Source organism: Schistocerca nitens, chromosome 11 (genome assembly GCF_023898315.1).
Source record: "Schistocerca nitens isolate TAMUIC-IGC-003100 chromosome 11, iqSchNite1.1, whole genome shotgun sequence".
Lineage (NCBI taxonomy): Eukaryota > Metazoa > Arthropoda > Insecta > Orthoptera > Acrididae > Schistocerca > Schistocerca nitens.
In genome coordinates, this window is record NC_064624.1 from 201,241,965 (window position 1) to 201,262,241 (window position 20,277).

The 20,277-nt window shown below is 47.7% G+C and overlaps 2 protein-coding genes across 5 annotated transcripts in view; both read right to left on the bottom strand.

The window, feature by feature from the left end:
• Positions 1-3,775, bottom strand: part of LOC126212874 (uncharacterized) — a 95,152-nt gene extending 91,377 nt beyond the window's left edge. For 2 of the 4 annotated variants that reach the window (XM_049940371.1, XM_049940370.1), the window contains exon 1: positions 343-3,773. In XM_049940371.1, the coding sequence (XP_049796328.1) occupies positions 343-3,631 (3,289 nt within the window). In that variant the 5' untranslated portion in view covers positions 3,632-3,773. Of the gene's footprint in view, positions 1-342 lie in introns of all 4 variants that reach the window. The other 2 variants (XM_049940369.1, XM_049940368.1) reach the window with 2 other exon arrangements.
• Positions 3,776-4,343: 568 nt separating this feature from the next.
• The window catches only part of LOC126212780 (uncharacterized), a 227,114-nt gene continuing 211,180 nt past the window's right edge, over positions 4,344-20,277 (bottom strand). The window contains exons 18-20 of the mRNA XM_049940184.1: positions 13,941-14,070; positions 4,631-10,236; positions 4,344-4,517 (exon numbers count right to left, since the gene is read on the bottom strand). Coding sequence (XP_049796141.1) covers positions 4,344-4,517; positions 4,631-10,236; positions 13,941-14,070 — 5,910 coding nt within the window. The remainder of the gene's footprint in view (positions 4,518-4,630; positions 10,237-13,940; positions 14,071-20,277) is intronic.

Genomic DNA, 20,277 nt, shown 5'->3' on the forward strand with positions numbered 1-20,277 from the left:
AATTTATAATGATAAAATCTATTTTTAATAAAATTTGAAACACATATTTCTTTTATCAGTACTGATGGCATTCTAAAGGTACTGAGGCTCACTGACTAAGATACACTTTACAACCACTGTCCACTGCTAAACTGAGGGCATTTTTGGAACAATTTACTGTTTCTTGCCAACGGACATTTGGAACATTTTGTTTCTCATCAGATTAAATTATAAAACGAACCGTTAATCTGTTATAAATATCGAACAGTGGCTGTGTTTCTCGGCAGATATTATGTGGCATCCTTTAAACTGGCTTTAAATTTAAAGCTGCTAACTGTCTACTTAACTAAAACATCGGCCCACCTGAGATAGAAGTGCCAGCTTCCGGTGTGGTCACCTTCTTCTTGGATCCTTTCCGCTTCCTCTGCTTGTCGTCACCGTCGCTGTCGTCCGACTCGTCACTGTCATCACTGCTCGCTCTCGGCGGGAACGGCAGCGCTGCCTGGCCGCTACCCGGCACACGGACGGTTCCCGCCTCTGCAGGGAGCTCCTGACTATTGTCCGTCTCGCTCGTCACGTCGGAAGACGTGTACATCTCCTCGTACGACAGGTTGCAGCGAGTCGATCGCTTCTCCCTCACAGTTAACGAGCGGAAACTCCTGTCATCCGTATGCTGCACTTTCGGGAGGGTCGGGGACGTGGGGGATTCTTTGGGGGATACATACGCTTTGTTCGTCACCTCCGGTGTCACCTTGCGCTCTGTCTCACAATTATCCTCAACCTTTTTGTCTCCGAGAGATATATTCAGTTTGTCTGCATTCAGAACTGCTGCCTGCGATTCTGCTTTGACACTTTTCACAGCAGGCACTACATCTCGTGCACTCGGCAGAATATTCAACTTAGTGATCGGCACGACTCCAGATTTTGCCTTCACTCTCCTCACCTTCTTCTTCGGTTCGGGGCTCTTTCCGGGAGAACTGCAGGCTCGCTTCAGAGGTGTAGCAGGCAACTGCTCTTCGGCTCCGTCCGTCACCTTTTGCAGTTCACTTATCTTATCCCCCGTCAACTCGCCTGTCGCCTTCTCCGATTTGACGTCTCGGCCGACCACTTCTCTGTTACTGCTTTTTATGTCCTCACCTTCGGTAACACAATTTGTCTTCGAGATGTCAGCCCTGGCTTTCCTCCTCCCGCGCTGCTCGGTGACCGACGAAGACGTAGTGCGGGTAGCCGTGGGATTGCGCCCGTCGGCTGCGACACTTTCAGTCGGAGCGACGGCGGGACGTACGGCTTTCACGGGCGCATCGGCTTCCGCATCCCCTTGCCCGGAACCGGTCTTATCCTGCTTGTTCTTGTCCCCAGACGGTTCAGGTCGGTCGGTAACTCCAAAAAGTGCACTGTCGACGGCAAGCAAGGACAACTCGTCCTCGACATTGGCTCCGATTAGAGCCTCCAATTGTCCATCTATCAGGAAGTGGTTGCGCACTTCCTTCAAAGCGACCTCTTTCGCCAGTCGGCGTGGCCTGGGGGCAGATATGGTGCGTGCCAGAGCCTCGTCCGCATCTTCCGTGTTCTGTGCGGCACGTGCGTCTTTCCTGCGCTTATGGGGGCTCTTAGACTGCTTCTTCTTAGGTGACTTGGTAGTGTCCTGGCGATCCGTCTCTGCATCCAGTTCCGATCGGGGTTCGACACGTGACGTCTCTGCGACGGTTTCTCCTTCCCCTGCTGCTGCAGTCGAATCGAACACAGTCTCTCCACTGTGATCCAAATGTTCGTCACTACCGAGGACTCGAGAATCGGCGCACGCCACATCTAGCACTTCCGGTAGGCGTACGGGTGGCATCTCCTCTACAGTGTCTTCTCTCACCTCGACCTTCTGAATTAATTCACCAGACTCTTCAACCACCTCAGGCATTTTACTAATGCAGGTAGCATTATCCGAAGCAAAATTTTGAAGCACGTTTTCCTTCTTCTTGTGCTTTTTACGTTCCTTTTTCTTTTGCGATTTAACTGCACTGGTGGGGGGATCGGCAATATCGGCTATCGGTAACGTAATCTTTATCGAGATGGGTGGCACGATGTGCTTCTGCTTTTCGCCACATTCCGAGTGTCGCCTCGATCTCTTCTCGTGTTTATTCTTCCTGTCGATGTCCAGTATTTCCTTCTCTGTCACAGCCGGTGCCGGAGACAACACGGGTATTTCACTGAAAGGTTCCTCCTCTTTAACAGGCACCACCTCCTCGGCACGAGGTGCAGCTATCAAATCCAGTGTCGGCGGACCCAGTTTCTCGTCTAAATTGCAGTCTTCTCCTCTATCGTCAGGCTGAGGCGGTGTCGGTGCCGGTTCTGCAGGCAGCAGAGGCAAGACCTTTTCGCCATTGAGTCCGTCTACAGTGCACGGCTGTAGCACGGGTGGGCCCGTCGGAGTGGCAGGTCCGAAACGGGCGACGGGAACGTCTCCGTCCACAGCGGGAGTTGTCTGCGGTAAGCTGCCGAGGCACACTGACAGTGACAGTGGGAGATCGTCTTCGGCATCCGACAGGCCCTCTGGCGCAGCTCGCGGCTCGACTGATGGCCGTACCTGCTCCATCTCTGGCAGCTGCTTCCTGGGGAAGTCTTTCTTCGGAGTGACCAGTGGTGACGGCTCCCTTACCGTATTGTTCCCTTCCACTTCGGAGAGGATTTCAATGATCTCGTCCTCAGTCAGCTCGCCGGCACTGGAAGTCTGCCGTAACTGTCGCTGTAGCAACGGTGGCGGAGGCGAGGCTAACGTCAGACCGGCACCGATCCCGACGGGTTCTCCCAATCCCGTAACGTCCTGCTGACCCGCCGTGTCTCCGAGGGGAAATATTCCGAACTCTCCGCCGAATCCTGCAACCTGCTCCGAAGTTACAGCTTCGGCAGTTTCTCGGCGGTCTCCTTTACGGGCACTACCTTCCAGAACCTGCAACATGTCCTCGAGTTCTTCACGGACACGTTTTTCTTCGTGGCGCCTCAGGCTACTGTCGGCATCGTCACCCGAGACTAGTATCTCGACGGGGATGGACACGACTCCACTGTCTGACAAAATAGTGTCTACCGTCACTTGCCGGTCACACTTTTCCGTAGGTGCTCCACCTACATCGACCTGTTCCACTTGCTCTTCGGATTGTACCGTACCTATTTCTTCGACAGTGGTATCTACTTCCTGCCGTCTGTCGTATTTATTTGACGGGTCTTCAGATTCGGCACTGTTAGCTACCACACTGTTCGGCTCGACCGTCTCTCCCTCTTTCCTGTGGTGGCGGTGGTGGTGGCGGTGGCGGTGCCGGTGGTGTTTGTGGTGTTCCCTCCTGTGACCTTTCAGTGAAGTCGGGCTCTGATTGTGGGAGCCTCGTTCTGCAGCACACTTGTGCTTTTTGTGATGCCGGTGGTGCTCTCTGAAACTCTTCTCGACCCGGTGGGATCTTTTAGGTGCCCCGTGAGTCTCTGCCACTTCCACATGCTCACGAGACACGTATTCGGATTTATCGTCGCATACGGAGTGCTTCTTGCCGACTGCCGTCTGAGTTTCGTCACGGTGGCGTTTCCTTGGTGGACTCCGTACCTCGTCGGGAACCGACGATACGTCGTTATCTTCGTTCGGATATTCTCGAGCTGCACCCTTTGACAGCATATCGAGATTCTGGTAATTCTTTGCAACTTGGGTTCTGGATGTATCCGCTGGAATACTACCTGGAAAGGTGGTGTCAAATTCTTTTTTAGTTTGCCTGACAGAATCGTCATCTCGGAACTTGTACCGCGAAGAAAATTTGTGATTTAAACCTTCGACGTCACCTGCCACTCGATCGTCGACACGATTAACTGTGGATCTCGAAACTGTGCTTACGATATCAGTAGAAGGGCCGTACTTTGCAGAGATGCGTACACTGTTTTCCTCACGGCGACACTCTTTTTTGTCAAATTTATTTCTGATACCGTCTACAACTTTCGACGTGTGGTCCTTTAGCCTGTCTTTTCTGTGCGATTTCTTTGAATGCTTGTGCGTATCTCTCCGTCCATTGACTCTCGACGGGAAGCCCAGAGCGTCACTGTAAGATTTTTTCTGCTGCTCTGTGGAGTATACATCGGCACGTACAGGGCTGTCGCGGTTTCTCACAGTCCCGAGGTTACCGCTCGTGCCAATCGAATCGATCTCCGAACTAGTAAAATCGCCATCCTGGCACTTCCTCTTGTCCAAATTAGTGTCCAGGTAACTCGGAGAATTTGGGTCTGTGCTGGAGATTCTGTCACAAGAACTGAGAAAGCCATTTTCGTCAGCCCTACTAGCAGCATCCAAAAGAAGTTGCAACGGGTGGACAGTTTCGTGTCGATAATTTTGTACGGGACTACTTCTCTGGCCTTTTCCATTTTCCTGTCTGGTGCTGCAAGTGACCGAAGCTCCCACATCTTCCGCCAAAGGCGTACCTTCGTCTCTCGGGGCCTTCCCGTGTTCCCTCCGGTATTCTTTCCTCGACTGGTTGAACAGATCTCCTCTGCCGAAGGAACTGAGGCTGTGCATCCTGGTAGACGATTTGTACACGTACTCTTCCAGAAAGGTGTCCCCCTCGTCTGCCCTGCGTTCTTTCAGTCTAGGATTAACTATATCGTATTTACTACAAGAATCTGAGAGTACTTCGTCTGTGGGGGACTCCGAGTGGTGTTTACGGTTGTCCTTCTTCCTCGGAATGGGAATAGTCTTCTTGTTTCCCCTATTCGACAATTCGAGGGTGGACGGTGCAAATGCAGTCGGACTGTTTTCAGTCTCGGCGTCCTTAGTGTCAGCGACTGCCTCCCGTGGTCCTCCAGCCCTAGGAGCATCAAACTCTGACTGTACCGGACTAAATGCTTCACAGGAAGGTTCCCCAGGTGGCGTGCTCGGTCCGTGATTACTCCTGTAGGATTTGATTTTGGGACTGTGGAAGTCATTTCTTTTATCAGACTCGGCAGTACACTGACTTTCAGAGTGATCCGGCTCTGCGGGAACTGACCACTCTCGAGTCTCGTGTTGTGTTCTGTATTTGTCGTGCTTGTGGTGGTTCTTTTTGCCACTCCTGTGATGGTTTCTAGCACTGGTCAACCTCTGTAATATCTCTGCTTGTAACCTGTCGGAGTCCTCTACCCCTGACACATTTTCTACCCTGTCATCTTTCGACTCCTTGCCACTTTTTTTCTCCCGGTGGTGGTGGCGGTGACGGTGCCTCCTCTCCACAGTATCGACACGAAATTCTGAGAATTTCTCAGGTGATGCCAACGAAAGGAGCAGCCCACTGAGAGCAGTTTTTTCGTCTTCCTCATTGTCTCCTAAACGAGTACGATTCTGTTCGACTTCGACAGGTTCGGCAGGATGCACTTCGAGCTCCACAACTCTGTCATCCACCTCCTCCTCAGAGCCGACCACGTGGCCGAGTACGTGTGTCGACGTGAGTCCTTCTCCGATGTCCCCTCGCAGCACGGTACTCTCTCCCGTTGCCAGACACGCATCTGACGGCATATCGCCCTGCTCCCGTTTTCCGGCCTTTTCGTCAGTACGCGAATCTCCGTCTGTAACTATTCTGAGCAAACTGTCCAAACTGCATCTGGCCTGATCCATTTCAGTGGGCACTTCCTTTGTCGGCACTGTGGGAAGTACTATTCTGTTGAGCATTTCGTCTAGCTTGGAGAGCTCAACCGTAGGGTCATTCGTCGGCTCGACTGCAACGTTCTCTTCTGCACTGCCGACTGCCAATTTTCTGCTGTCTGCCCCTGAGCCACTGAAATACAGAGACACTTTGACGGTAGGCTGCTGAGATTCCTGCAGTTTGGAACGAGTGATTTCACCATCGTCCAAAATTTCTGACACTGTAGAACTGAGATTCGTTACAGCAAACTCTGTGTCTGTCTTCACTTCTGGAACTTGCATCTCCTCTACGGCATCCTTGACGTGGCACAGGCCACTGCGACCAGATTCTGTGCCACTGTGACCAGATTCTACCGGTGGTGGTAGTATTCCGACCTCGCACACCTTTTCCTCCTCCTGTAGATGCTGGCTCCCCTCGGGCTCTTTATTCTCTCTCTCATTCACAGTATCATTACTTTCATCGTCTTCTGCCTGCAATATAGCAGTCACTCGCCCTGCCGCATCCTCTTCACCGATAGTGGACGGTACCCCTTCGTCGACAACTTCTACAGTCGAATTCTGAGAATGGGCAGGTATTACTCGGTCACCCTCACTTCTTCCTATACATTCCGTGGACAGTTCATCTGTTTCTGTACCCTCTATCTCCACTGTCGGCTGCAAAATGAATTCCTCTTTGCTGCACTCACGTTTGGTTTTGCTTCCTTTCCCATCTTTGGTCTGCTTTGAGAAATTCTGAACCTCCAGCTCTGAGCTAGGACTCTGTACTCTTCTGACATTCCCACGCACTGAAATATTAGGTATAACATCCAGTATCTCTGGGATCCCCTCAGATTTTGACACTGTCTCTGGCAGGCATGTATTTCCAACTACACACTCTGCAGGATGGTTGCTCATACCAGCTATATTTTCTTGACCTCCTCCACATTTGACCAGAATTGTTTCTGTGGCAAGCGTGCCTCCCGTTACGGATAGATCGATTTCCGGGGTCACCGAATAATTGTCCCTTTCTAAGATACGGGAAGAATTGTCTCCCTTTATTGCGACTGTGCCATCTGCGCTCTCCGCAGCTGCCAGCACTCTGCTCCTCTCTCTGTTTCTCTTCTTGCGCTTCCCCTTTTGTGGCCTCTCGTCAGTGAGAGGATCCGATTCCTTTCTCACGAACTCCTCAGTCGGAAGTATCTCTCCGGTCGCAGAGCGTACTATCGACGGCGAGAGCTCACTCGTATCGGATACTTCGTTCGTCACCTTTGCGAACCGAGTGTCTGCTGCGAAGTCGCTACTCTCGTCTGGCACCTCGTAAAGCTTGGAAAAGGCTCCGAGTGTGTCGTCAGTTGTGAGAATAGACTGCTCTCGGTCCTGTAGCTCCCGTGCCTCGTCGCTCAATTTGAAATCTGCGTCCTCATTTTGCCTTTCACTCTGCTCACAAAAGACGGTCTCACATCCGGTCAATGCAGCTCCGTGACTATCTGTCTGCAATGCTTCTTTGGCAATCTTTCCCAATATATTGTCATCCCCTCTCTGCTCGAACATATTAGTTGCTTCGGTATTCTGCAGATGCCGAACATTCTCCTCTCCGAGCTCCAGACTCGCTACACCGTACGGACTGCTAGGAGGTGCCGGGGTCCCACGACCGACATCGATTTCGACTTCCCCTGACACCTGCTTACAAATGGGCCGCAGATCTCCATTCTCCCAAATTTTACTGCTGCACTCGACTTCGAACGAACATCCACCTTTCCCCAAGGCAGACACTTTTCCCAGCACGGCAGCATCTCGCGTCCAAATCTCGGCAATGTCACCCACTCTGTTGTCAGAACTAACATCTGTTCCCTCTCGAGCAACAGTTGTGTGTTCAGGACGTAAGTTAACAGCCTTACTGTCAAAAGGAGCTAATGGACTTACTGCAGTTATCGTTTTGTCATCTCTTTCGGTGACTAATTTCTGAATCTCTGGCAAATCACTCTCCTCTGGCCCGAGTAGTTTGTCAAATGCCTCAACAACTGGTCGCGGTGACAGCTGTGTGTCATCTTTATTTTCTCTATTTTTCTCATCTGTATGACTCCCTGTACTATAATCTCTAACACTGTCAGGTAACATCTCCACACCCACCAATAGTTTGCAGGTATCAAACTCCTTACTAATGGGGCCAACAGCAAGAGGCGCCACATCCCGATTCACAACGTCGACCCGAGGATTCGCAACCGCAGGCTTTCCTACAAAGGCATCTGCCGGGTCACTAAACGGAGGTTCCTTCATTAGTATGTTCTCGTAGCCCCAATCTGAATTTCCTATAGGAAAGTTCTCCACACAGAATGTTTTTGTGTCTTTCTCCAGTGCACCTCTTGTTGCATCAGACTGTGTAGGACAGAGGACTCCCACTTCATCGGTAGTTTCTCCCAATTTTTCAGTGAACGGATGTCTACAGGAGTCACCGTCAGACTGTCCCATCGCTCTGCACTGTACCACAGGAGAACTGGCAGATCCAGATGCGACTCCTACTGTTGAAAACATATTTCCGTCCGTACTGCCACCATCACTCAAAGCCTCGCTGCCGTCAGCTGTAGCAAACAGTTTCTCCCTGGCACTGTTCCTCCGCTTGCGTTGCTTCCGACGTTGAGACAGCTTTACAGCTTTCTCTTCCTGCTGCAATTTATCGGGACTTTTATCACTGTCAGAACTGGTCTGGGAAACTTGCTCTCGGTAGTCCCTCGGGTCAGAAATGTCCAGCTCTGCAGAGCACGTGATGACAATCTTTTCTCGTTTTGTAACATTAACCAGTGCCACTGAATCATTGAGAGTAGCATCTATACAATTGTCCTTTAGCTGTTCTGCTGCTGGCAACTGTTCTTGTAATTGAGATATTTGCTCTCCTCTACTGCTCATCACTTCATTGACTGCTACTCCTTCCTCCTCTCCTCTTTTCTCATCCACATAAATCTCATCTCCTCCTCTGTCCAAAACATCGGGACAGCTCTCGTGGGAAGTACCTTCGACAGCTGCACACTCCGAGTGGTATACAAACTGCTCGCCATTTTTCTCTAAGGTCCTCTCCTCTTCGTCACCGTACTGCCCTTCACCTTTTGCCGGTGGCTCAACTTCCTTCACAGACAGACCTCCAGCTATATTTACGTTAACCTCCGATTCTTCCTCCTCACCGTGTGGCAGTAAGCCACCTATTAAAATGCCCTCTGCATTTTCCTCTCCACTGCCCACTGACGTGTCTCCGCACTCGGGAATACTGATCGAGAAATCTGGCTCCAGTCTGTCTGTAATTGGCAGCTGCGCCGCCGCTTCGGGTCCCTCTACAGTTGGGACTCCGTCAACATTTACCTCTGGCTGCACACTACCGTCACACGTGTTCGACGAATGTACGGGCACCGGTAAGTCCGAAAAAAGAAATTCCGGGTCGGGCAGAGTTTCTGACGGGGCGTCAAAGCAAGCAGTCAAATCTTCACTATCTAGAGGCGTGTTGCCAAACTTGACAGAGTCCATTTTAGGACTGGTGTGCAAGGGAGGCAGTAAATTCTGAATTTCCTCAGGGGTAAGATCGACAACACTCTGATCGTCCGAAATTTGAAGGGTGTCTGCAGGCTCCGCACATTCGAAGCTGCCGTGTGACAAAGCTGCAACTTCGCCAGAGTTTTGCTCTGCAGTTACCCGTGTGAGACTAGTACGGGCCAGTTCGGTGGTTGCTTCTGGCACATTCGCATACTCTGCACCGACTTCAGTTGTGTCCACACGTCGTGATGTCACTTCGTCCGACAGACGAACTGCAGCAGACACCTCGATACCGGTCCCCTCTTCGAACTCGCTCGAACCGTCGTAAGACGCAGGTCGCTCCACATTTCCTGCCAATTCGAGTTGAGCATTCTCATTCATTAATATTGACGATTCCGCATTCTCGTCCTCTGGACAGGTACTATCGATGGGCACATCTTTTCTTGCCACCTTAAAGGGTTGAACATCTGCAACTGAGTTGGCTTCGCCTCCCCCTATAGTATAAATAGCAGCAGCAACAGTATCAGTAATCAAACAATCATCCTTATCCTCTTCACAAGCCCTCTTCCTTTTGCTCGACGAGGATTCCGAGGATGTGCGATACACTTCTTTAGCCTCTGAGGGTATTTGAAAGTCCCGAATGACGTCAGTGGATACTACGTCCATAACTTCTTTCGAGCTTTTCTCGACACTACAGACAGTCGCAACCTCCTCGTGGTCTTCTGCCGAGTCCACTGTTATTCCCCCAGATTCTGTGGCACATTTTTCAAACGTAGGCATTTCCACCTCGGTCAGGCTGGAAGTGTGACACGCCTCCTCGGCAGCCGCGGCACACTCCCCCCCTGATCGCGGCAACCTCCCTCGAGTGACATCGGGAGTACAGCCGACCACCGTACTGACATTCAGCTGGCCTTCCACATTTTCTTGACGCACCTCAGTTGGCTCTTTGTAGCCGACCTTCCGAGATTCCTTTACAGTCCTGAGCAGTGAGGACAGAGGCACATCTTCTTCCCCCTCGGAGGTGCCCGAACCCGACCCCTCCGAGCCCTGACTAGACTGTCTGGCATGTTCTGCCTTCCTGCCATTCACACTTTTCTTGCTCGACTTTTTTAATGGTTGAGGATCTAAAAACAGAAAAATAGTATACAGAAATAGTTATAAAATGTTGAGTAAAGACAAGTACAAGAATCCATTACGAAACACAATTTTCATAATCTAAACAACTTACAAGGCATTTAACTTCAATTACCGCAAACAGGGTGAATATTCGATGTAATACATTTGTCGGCTGTATGAGAAATGGTAGTGATGAATGAGAAATAATCAGACTAGAGCTGACAGAAACACAAGTTAATGAAGAGCAGTGAACAATTTCGGAAGTTACTAAAAATTCCACCACCAGTAGGAAGTGAACAACAATGTACTGAAAAGAGATTTGGCAGAATTTATTTTATTTTCTTCTTCAGTTCTTAAAATAACGATAAAAATAACAGGAAAGTCATTCTCATTAATAAAGCAGTAACCGAAGAATAGCTCAGTGATTATAAATTCCATAATCTGTCTTTTTACCTGCAACAGAAATCACTTGCACATACTGCATTGCAAAAAAACAGGCACACGATATTATTATATTATGTATTTCAGCCTCGGGTCACATAATTATTTTTTTTTCTTTTCTTTTTGAATAGACCAAGCAATGACGACTTAGTAGTAAGTCAAAACTGGTCATACCATTTGTGTTACCTGGGGGTGAAATAAATAATAATAATAATAATAATAATAATAATAATAACAATATTATAATAATAATATCGTTGGTGCCAGTATGGCACTAACAGCAAGCAGGCATGGTCATTTACTATGTATCTATGCTATGTAGCAAAATTTACCATGTTAGAGTTAGTAGTGTAATACAGTTTCTGAGTGCAAAAAAGGTCCACCCTATCAAAATTTACAGATAGATAACCAAAGTATATGGAAATATAATTAATGAACAGTTCAAAAGTAGTGCATCACGTTTAATGGTGACTGATCGAATATTTGTGACGAAGAATCATAGGGCCACTTTCAGTTGTGGCTGATGAACTCCAATTGAGGATAAAAAAAAAATTTCAACAGGATGGATGTCAAACAACCTCTGGACTGTGGTGCCGTGCTTTACTGACATTTTACAATCAGCTTTTAACAAAATTGTTAGTAGTAATTTGAGCTATAGAAAATGGTGTTCCAGGAGAGTTCCTCGACTTTTGACAGATGAACACATGAGACAATGAATGGGAGCTGGACTGACATTTGCTCATTCGGTACAACAAGAATGGCGAGGGATTTCTGAAACCTGTTGTTACTTGTGACAGGAGTCTGGTTTCGCACAAAAGTACAGAAGTGAACTGCCAGTCGACAAAAAAATGGTTCAAATGGTTCTGAGCACTATGGGACTTGAAGCTGAGGTCATCAGTCTCCTAGAAATTAGAACTAGTTAAACCTAACTAACCTAAGGACATCACACACATCCGTGCCCGAGGGAGCATTCTAACCTGCGACCGTAGCGGTCGCTCGGCTCCAGACTGCAGCACCTAGAACCACACGGCCACTCCGGCCGGCGCCAGTCAACAGAACGGTATCACTCACAAAAACAAAGACATTACAGCCACACTGTTTCAAAATCAGTAGAGAATTCTAATCATTGACTTTATGTCAGAAGGACTGATCGTATATGTTCAAAACAAACACAGCAGACTGTCGTGCGACAGTACCGGTCTTCTTCCCGATATCCCACCCCTGCATTCTCCTCTGTCGATGTAGGAGTAAGTGAGAACCTTTCGAACGTCTGCCTCATAGCCTGGACATGTCCCTGAGTGATTAAAATTTTTTCCCCCAAATTGAAATTTTTTTCCATTATGGAAATGACAACAGGTTGAAAGAACATGTTACTGACAGGTTGAAGAAATTGGTGGCAAATGAGTACACAGAAAGCGTAGCAATTTCAACGGCGGTTACATAGAGAAATAGCTAAGATATCAAAATACACTGTCGAATAACCTTTTAAAAAGAAGGGTAACTCCACTCCAGTAGCATACAGTTCTCGAGTCACCTGGTGGCTGAAGTGCCACACCACAAATGCACCTGCTGCCGTCTGCTTGTAGCTAGTAGATGACAGGGGAACACTGCCAATTGCAATGCATCAGGATTCCTACTGCTCATACAATGCCAACTGCAAATCGAGCCGACTTTATCGAGTAAAGAGGTTAATGTATGTTCACTACTTACCTGTCGCTGTGACAGAAGTAATACAAACATGAAAAAGTTTTGCAACACCTCGGTTCCGAGAGTTCTGGAACCTGCACAGAAAATTGAAATAGAGATCGACATAAACATCATTTCTATCCTTTTTATTGCTAATAAAAATGACACATTGCATGTTGTACCGACATACAGCGAGACCTTCAGAGGTGGTAGTCCAGATTGCTGTACACACCAGTACCTCTAATACCCAGTAACATGTACTCTTGCATTGATGCATGCTTGTATTCGACATGGCACACTATCCACAAGTTCATCGAGGCACTGTCAGTCCAGATTGTCCCACTCCTCAACAGTGATTCGGCATAGATCCCTAAGAGTGGTTGGTGGGTCACATTGTCCATAAATAGCCCTTTTCATTCTATCCCAGGCATGTTCGATAGGGTTCATGTCTGGAGCACGTGCTGTCCACTCTAGTCGAGCAATGTCCTGAAGGAAGTCATTCAGAAGATGTGCACGATGGGAGCGCGAATTGTCGTCCACGAAGAGTAATGCCTTTCCAATATGCTACCGATGCGGTTGCACTATCCATCAGAGAATGGCACTGACGTATCGTACAGCTGTTACGGCGCCTTCCGTGACCACCAGTGGCGTACGTCGGCCCCACGTAACGCCACCCCAAAACAGCAGGGAACCTCCACCTTACTGCATTCCCTGGACAGTGTGTCTAATGCGTTCAACCTGACCGGGTTGCCTCCAAACACGTCTCCGACGATCGTCCGGTTGAAGGCATATGCGACACTCGTCAGTGAAGAGAATGTGACGCCAATCCTGAGCAGTCCATTCGGCATGTTGTTGGGCCCATCTGTACAGCGACGCAAAATGTCTTTGTTGCAAAGATGGACTCGCCGTGGACATCGGGAGTGAAGTTGCACATCGTGCAGCCTACTGCACACAGTTTGAGTCGTAACACAACGTCCTGTGGCTGCACAAAAAGCATTATTTGACACGGTGGGGTCACTGTCAGGGTTCCTCCGAGCCATAATCCGTAGGTATCGGTCATCCACTGCAGTAGTAGTCCTCGGGCGGCCTGAGCGAGGCATGTCATCGACAGTTCCTGTCTCTCTCTGTATCTCCTCCGTGTCCGAACAACATCACTCTGGATCACTCCGAGACGCCTGGGCACTTCCCTTGTTGACAGCCCTTCCTGGCACAAAGTAACAATGCGGACGCAACCAAACTGCAGTATTGGCCATCTAGGCACAGTCGAATTACAGACAACAGGGGCCGTGTACCTCCTTCCTGGTGGAATGACTGGAACCGATCGGTTTGCAGACCCCCTTCATCTAATAGGCGCTACTCGTGCATGGTCGTTTACACCTTTGGGTGGGTTTAGTGACATCACTGAACAGTCAAAGGGACTGTGTCTGTGATACAATATCCACAGTCAATGTCTATCTTCAGGAATTCTGGGAACCGGGATGATGCAAAACATTTTTTGATGTTTGTAATATCACGAGCAAACAAAATGTGCTTCTGTTAAAACATTAGGAAGAGTTTCCGAAAGTCTGTTGTATTTTTTTTTTACCTGCAGTGACGGCCGGTGCATTTGAATTTGTCTGCAGAGAGATACTCGCCGCAGCCCAATGCTGACGCTCCCGTTTTTTGTTTTTCCTTTTAGGTGAGGCCACTGCTGCCTGTTCTGGCGATTCGATGACCTGTAACGAATGTCATTAGAACACCACCTTCGACAAAAAGGTGCAATTAGCTATTCGCATGCACTATATCTTAATAGCACAGAGGGGATGACCACTATTTGTTGCAGGAATTTAATTTAGATAATTTCACTTCTCTCTGCCAAAGGCTTCTATGTAGACAATAAAAAGCCTTATTTCATTACACTCACCTTTCTACGGGATGCCAAATGCCTGTACAATACTCTCTCTCTCTCTCTCTCGGAACAGAAGTGACTCCCTGCAAACTGGAGGGACTGAGCAGGGCAAGGAGGGGAGGAGGTACTCATAGTTTGTTAATGCCTACAGAAAGCATGTTCAAAGGATCGAATGCACTAGTTTTGCAGATATGAAGAGGTTTGCACAAGATACAAACATCAAGTCAGCCCTCTGACTAGAAGACTCCTCCATTTGATCGTAAGACTGATGACAATGCTATGCTTTTTCTCTATATATACTATCTGATCAAAAGTATCTGGACGCTCCTATGTAATGTGGAACTGACCACTAAATGTCACGAGAGCCACACCCACCAGTATAAAAGGAGACGAGGAGTACCAGGTTGTCAGTAGAGAAGCAGCGACAGCAGGACGGGAGATCAGTGACTTCTAATAAATAAATGTAAATGTCGTGTGACTAGGGCCTCCCGCCGGGTAGACCGTCTGCCTGGTCCAGGTCTTTCGATCTGACACCACTTCGGCGACTTGCGCTTCGATGGGGACGAAATGACGATTATTAGGACCACACGTCACCCAGTCCCCGAGCGGAGAAAATCTCCCACCCAGCCGGGAATTGAACCCGGACCCTTAGGATCGACATACTGTCGCACTGACCACTCAGTTACCGGGGGCGGACTGCAACTTCCAATGTCGAGCAGTCGCTGCACATCGTCCGAGTACAAAACACACTGGGGACATTTCGACCCTTCTACAGCTGTCCGAGTCTACCGTTCCTGAAGCAAAGTGGGAAAGCGAGGGGATAGATGCGGCTACACTGAGACCGGGTACACATCACTAACTGATAGACGGGTACTTACAACCACATAGGGTGACTGTTAAAAATTACACGAATCATCTGAAGGAATCACTCGGGAGTTCCAAAGTGTTACCGGCAGCCCAGCTAGAACACCAACTGTGCGTAGGGAGTAAAAACAAAAAGAATGCGGTACGACAGTCGAACAGCTCCTCGTAAGCCACACATTTCTGTAGTCTCTGTAGTCGGCGGCGAGTGGCACTCGAGGTTACATTCAGGTCGACACCGCCAGACGCTGGACGACTGGAAACAAGTGATTCAGAGTGGAGAATCGTGCTACTCCCTGTGGCAATCTGATAAAAGGGTTAAGGTTCGGCAAACACCTAGAGAACACTACCTGGCATCGTTTGTAGTGCCAACAGTGAAATAAGGAGGAGACGGTGTTAAGGTACAGGGGTGTTTTTCGTGGTTAGGGTGCAGTCACCTTACCGCACTTAAGAAAACACTAAATGCGTAAGGATACACACACATCTTACAGGATCGTATACTGCGTATAGTTGACGAACAGTTCAGAGACGACGACTGTCAGTATCGGCACGACAGTGCACCCTGTCGTACAGGGACATCTCTGAAGTGATCATTTCTCAGCGGTAATGTTCCCGAAACAGGCCGGCCTTCCCAGTCTCGACCCAAACGCGGAAGGTCACCTTCGGGACGAGTCGGAATGTCGACTATCGTTCCGGACCCCTCCTACTTCTCCGTTTTCGGCTTACGGGGAAGATATGCTGCTGCTCCTCCCCAGACGTCTCGCCAAAAGTGTCGTCAGTAGAGTGCGAGCTACCGTTACGGCAGAGACGGACACACTAATAGGTGTCCGGTAGAGGTAAGAAATGGAGCAAGTTTGAGTCTAATGTCGCGAAGGGCGGATAACGTACTTTACAGATCGAGGTGTCGCCATTAAGTCACTGCTGTACCACCCTCCTTCCTACGTGCAGTAGCCCTACTGAAGTGTGCACGAGTGTACGGTCAGTTGCGATCAGTACAAAAGTCGAGTGCACAATCTCGGCACTGTAAAGTGGTACTCGAGGCGGAGGGACCTGCTGTCGGGATCTACACCTACGTCTATATTCTGCAAACCACCGCGAGGTGCATGGCAGAGGGTACCACTGTACCAATTATTAGGGTTTCTTCCTGTTCCATTCACGAACCGAGAGTGGGGTGAACAATTGTTCGAATTCCTCTGCGCGTGCGGTAATTATTCTAATATCGTCCTCACAGTCCCTAAGTGAGTGATACGTAAGGGGTTTTAGTATATTTGTAGAGCCGTTACTTAAAGCCGGTTCTCGAAACTTTGTTAATAGACTTTCTTGCAGTAGTTTACGTCTACCTCAGAAGGTCTTCCAGTTCAGTTCCTTCACTCTCCCACACATTAAACAAACCTGTGACTATTTGTGCTGCCCTTCTCTGTACATGTTCAATATAGTGTCTTCGTCGCCACTGTAGAGTCTCGTATCGTAGGAAACGCAGGAGAGGATGTTTCGGGTGGCCGGTATCCTCTCCCTAGAACACAAATGCACATGTGTATTTACACGGTTCTTTATTTACTCAAACAGACAGCTGCTACTAAACTTCAACAGATTCCACATGTTGTGGCCTCCTCAGGGGACACTGCCTTAACGTAGCACCGTACGTGTGGGCGAGGAGGTTTGTGTGCTCTGGATCCGGAGGGCTATGCCGGCGGTAGCTTAGCTGCCAGAAGGGTCACATCAGCCGGACAGGCCAAAAGGGGGGGGGGGGGGGGGGGGCAGTGTGTCCCACAACGGCCTATCGCTCCTCCTTTCCCATCCCAAACCTGTCCTCACCGTGTCCTTTTCCCGTCATATGTATAAGACCTCAACTGCAGTGACAGTGGAGAAAGAGTCTTTCGAAACAGTGAAGCTGGCAGAAGAGGCACCTTTTCTCCTTTGGTACAAAAAGAGTACAAGTAGCGACTGTACCCCAGAGGGGCAGCTACAGATTGCGCCTGACTCATAGTGAGTGGCTGAGTTTTAGGCTGGGCAACCCACTGCCTATGTGGAAAGAAACGGGGAAACTACCACATTACACTCCCAAGCAGTACATGGTATGTCTCTCCATGTGAAAGATTCCGGAGTTAGAACTTCCCCTCATTCAGATCTCTGGGAGGGGAACACATTGAGAGTACACGGCTTTGAGAGGAATAAAGGGACAGTGAAGGATGGAAAGATAAGGATTGTAACATCGAATGTGAGGACACTACTGCAAGCAGGAAAGCCAGAGAATGCAAAACAGGAGATGAAAAGGAACAGATTAGATGCCCTTGGTTTGTGTGAAATGAGATGGGGAGAGAATGGGGAGATAGAAAGTGGAGGTTATAAGCTCTTTTACTCAGGGGAAATCAAGAGTGGTGAAAACAGAGTAGGAATACTGATAGGAAAAAAACTGAAAAACAAGGTAATCAATGCACAATATATTGATGGAAGACTGATGATGATACGACTGAAGAGTAGTTCAAAAGATTTGGCTCTAATACAGGTACATATGCCAACCAGCCAGCATAGAGATGGGGAAGTGGAAGAATATTATGAGAAAATACAAAAACTCATCAAGAAAGAAAATAGAAATGCCTGCATTATCATGATGGGGGACTGGTGGTGGTGGGTGAAGGAAGAGATGAAGATACAGTAGGAAAATTTGGATTAGGAATAAGAAATGAGAGAGGTGACTGACTAATTAGTTTCTGTAAAGAAAATTGGTTAGCAATGGGTAACACATTATTTGAACACCACAAAGGGAGACATTACACACGGATATCAAATTTGAACAGGGAAAGATATCAGTTGGACTACATCCCAATACAAAAAAGGTTTACGATCTGTTTGAAGAATGCCAAAGGTTATCCAGGAGTGGATATTAATTCAGACCACAACCTAGGAATGGGATAAATACAAGTAAAGTTGAAAAAAGTCTGGAGAGGTAAAGCAAAAGAAAGACTACACATAGAAAGACTCAAAGAGGTAGGAAAGGCATCAGATTTGGAAAATAGATTTATGGAAAAATGGGAAAGAGGTAGTGTCGATGAAAGTGTTAATGACAAATGGATAAAGATGAGGGAAGGACTCATGGACTCTGCCAAAGAAGTACTAGGAATTAGATTATCCCAAAGTACCAGGAAAGAATGGATAACAGAAAACATGTTGAAAAAGATGGAAGAGCGGAGACAGTGGAAAAATGTAGAAACTGAAGCAGCCAGAAAGAGGTACAGGAAACTGAATAATGACTTAAGAAGAGAAACTGAAGTAGCAAGGGAAAATGGATGAAACAGAAATGCGATGAAATAGAGAAAATGGACAAAGAGGGAAAGTATGAAATGATGTATAGAGTGGCTAGTGAGATTGTTGAACGTAAAAGAAAGAGGAATAACTTCGAAATAGAAAGAGCGGATGGTACTCTAGCAGAAGAACCACAGGAGGTTTTGAACAGATGGCAAGAATATATGGAATGTCTGTATAAGGGGGGTGAAATATAAAGTGAAATTAAGGTTGAAGAGGAGCAAGATGTCCCGGAAGATGGAAAGGAATTCACCATCTTGGAAGCAGAAATAGAAAAAGTGCTGAAGGAGATGGAGAATAGCAAGCCACGTGGAATTGATGATTTGCCAGCAGAACTGTTGAAGAGTCTGGGAAACAAGCCAAGAAAAGAAATAGTCTACCTCTGTAATGAGATATATGACAAAGGGGAATGGCCTGAGGAATTCCTTGCAACAGTTATGATACCAATAGAGAAAAAGAGAAACACTAAAAAATGTGAAGAGTATAGGACCAACAGTCTAATGTCTCATGCAGCTTAAGTGTTGCTGAGAGTGTTGAATAGAAGGCTATATGGCAAGCTGGACAGAGAGATTGCAGAGGAGCAGTTCCAATTTAGAAGAGGAAAGAAACAAGAGATGCTAATGGCCTGTTAAGATCTATAGGGGAAAGACATGTGGAAAAAGGTAGAGAAATCTTTGCTGTTTTTATAGATTTAGAAAAGGCTTTTGACAAGCTGATGGATATTTTGAAGAGGAAAAGAATAGATTGGAAAGAGAGATACAGAATCTATATTTACATCAGAAAGTAACGATAAAGAATGCAAATTAAATGTCAGAAGGAAGCAGCATTGGACGAGGTGTTAGACAAGGTTGTTGCCTTTCCCCACTGTCGTTTAACTGGAAGAGATTATTGCGAAAGACTTAGATGGGAAAAGAGGAATATGTACTGGTGGAAAGAGAATAGAACGTGTAAGGTTTGCCGATGACACAGTATTGGTGGCCGAAAGTGAGTGGACGGTAAATAACGTGCTGAAAGATCTGAATGAAGCTTGTGTGGAATACAGGATGCAAATAAACACAGTAAAAACAAAGAGTACGGTTATCAGTGCAAGACGCAGACTATCCAATATTAAAATAGGACAGTCTACCATTAGCCAAGTAAGTGCATCAGAAAGTAACGATAAGGAATGCAAATGAAATGTCAGAAGGAAGCAGCATTGGACGAGGTGTTAGACAAGGTTGTTGCCTTGGAAGCACAATAACTGCAGACCTAAGATGCCACTGGAAGGTGAAAATTCCAACTGCCATTACGAATGAGGCATTTGACAGAAAGAGGAGACTCTTATGTGGCAAATCAGATAAAGGCCTAAGGAAAAGGCTTGGCAAATGTTTTCTCTGGAGTGTGGCACTATACGGGGTAGAAACAAGGATGCTGAGATGAGAGGATGAAAAAAGGTTAGAAGCATTTGAGATGTGAATGTGGAGGAGAATGGAGAGAATAAGCTGGATGGAAAGAGTGAGTAGTGAAAGAGTATTGGCAAGGGTTGGTGAGAGAAGATGTCTGCTGAAGGTTATAAGAGAGAGGAAAAAGAACTGGTTGGGACATTCATTGAGAAGGGAGTGCTTGTAGAAGACCAAGGGGAAGGAGGAGATACAAGACGACAGACGACATAAAGGGAAGAGTAAATTATGCAGACTTTAAAAGGATGGCAGAAGACCCGACAGCCTGGAGAACTACCATGTGAAAACCTGCCTTTCGGCAGAATACTAATGATGATGATGATGGACATGTTGTGGTACGAGCTCCTCATTAATAGGCTACATCAGCCTCTCTGCTGGTGAAGTACAGGTCCCACTATAAACAATACTCTGGTCACTACGTACTGTCGTAG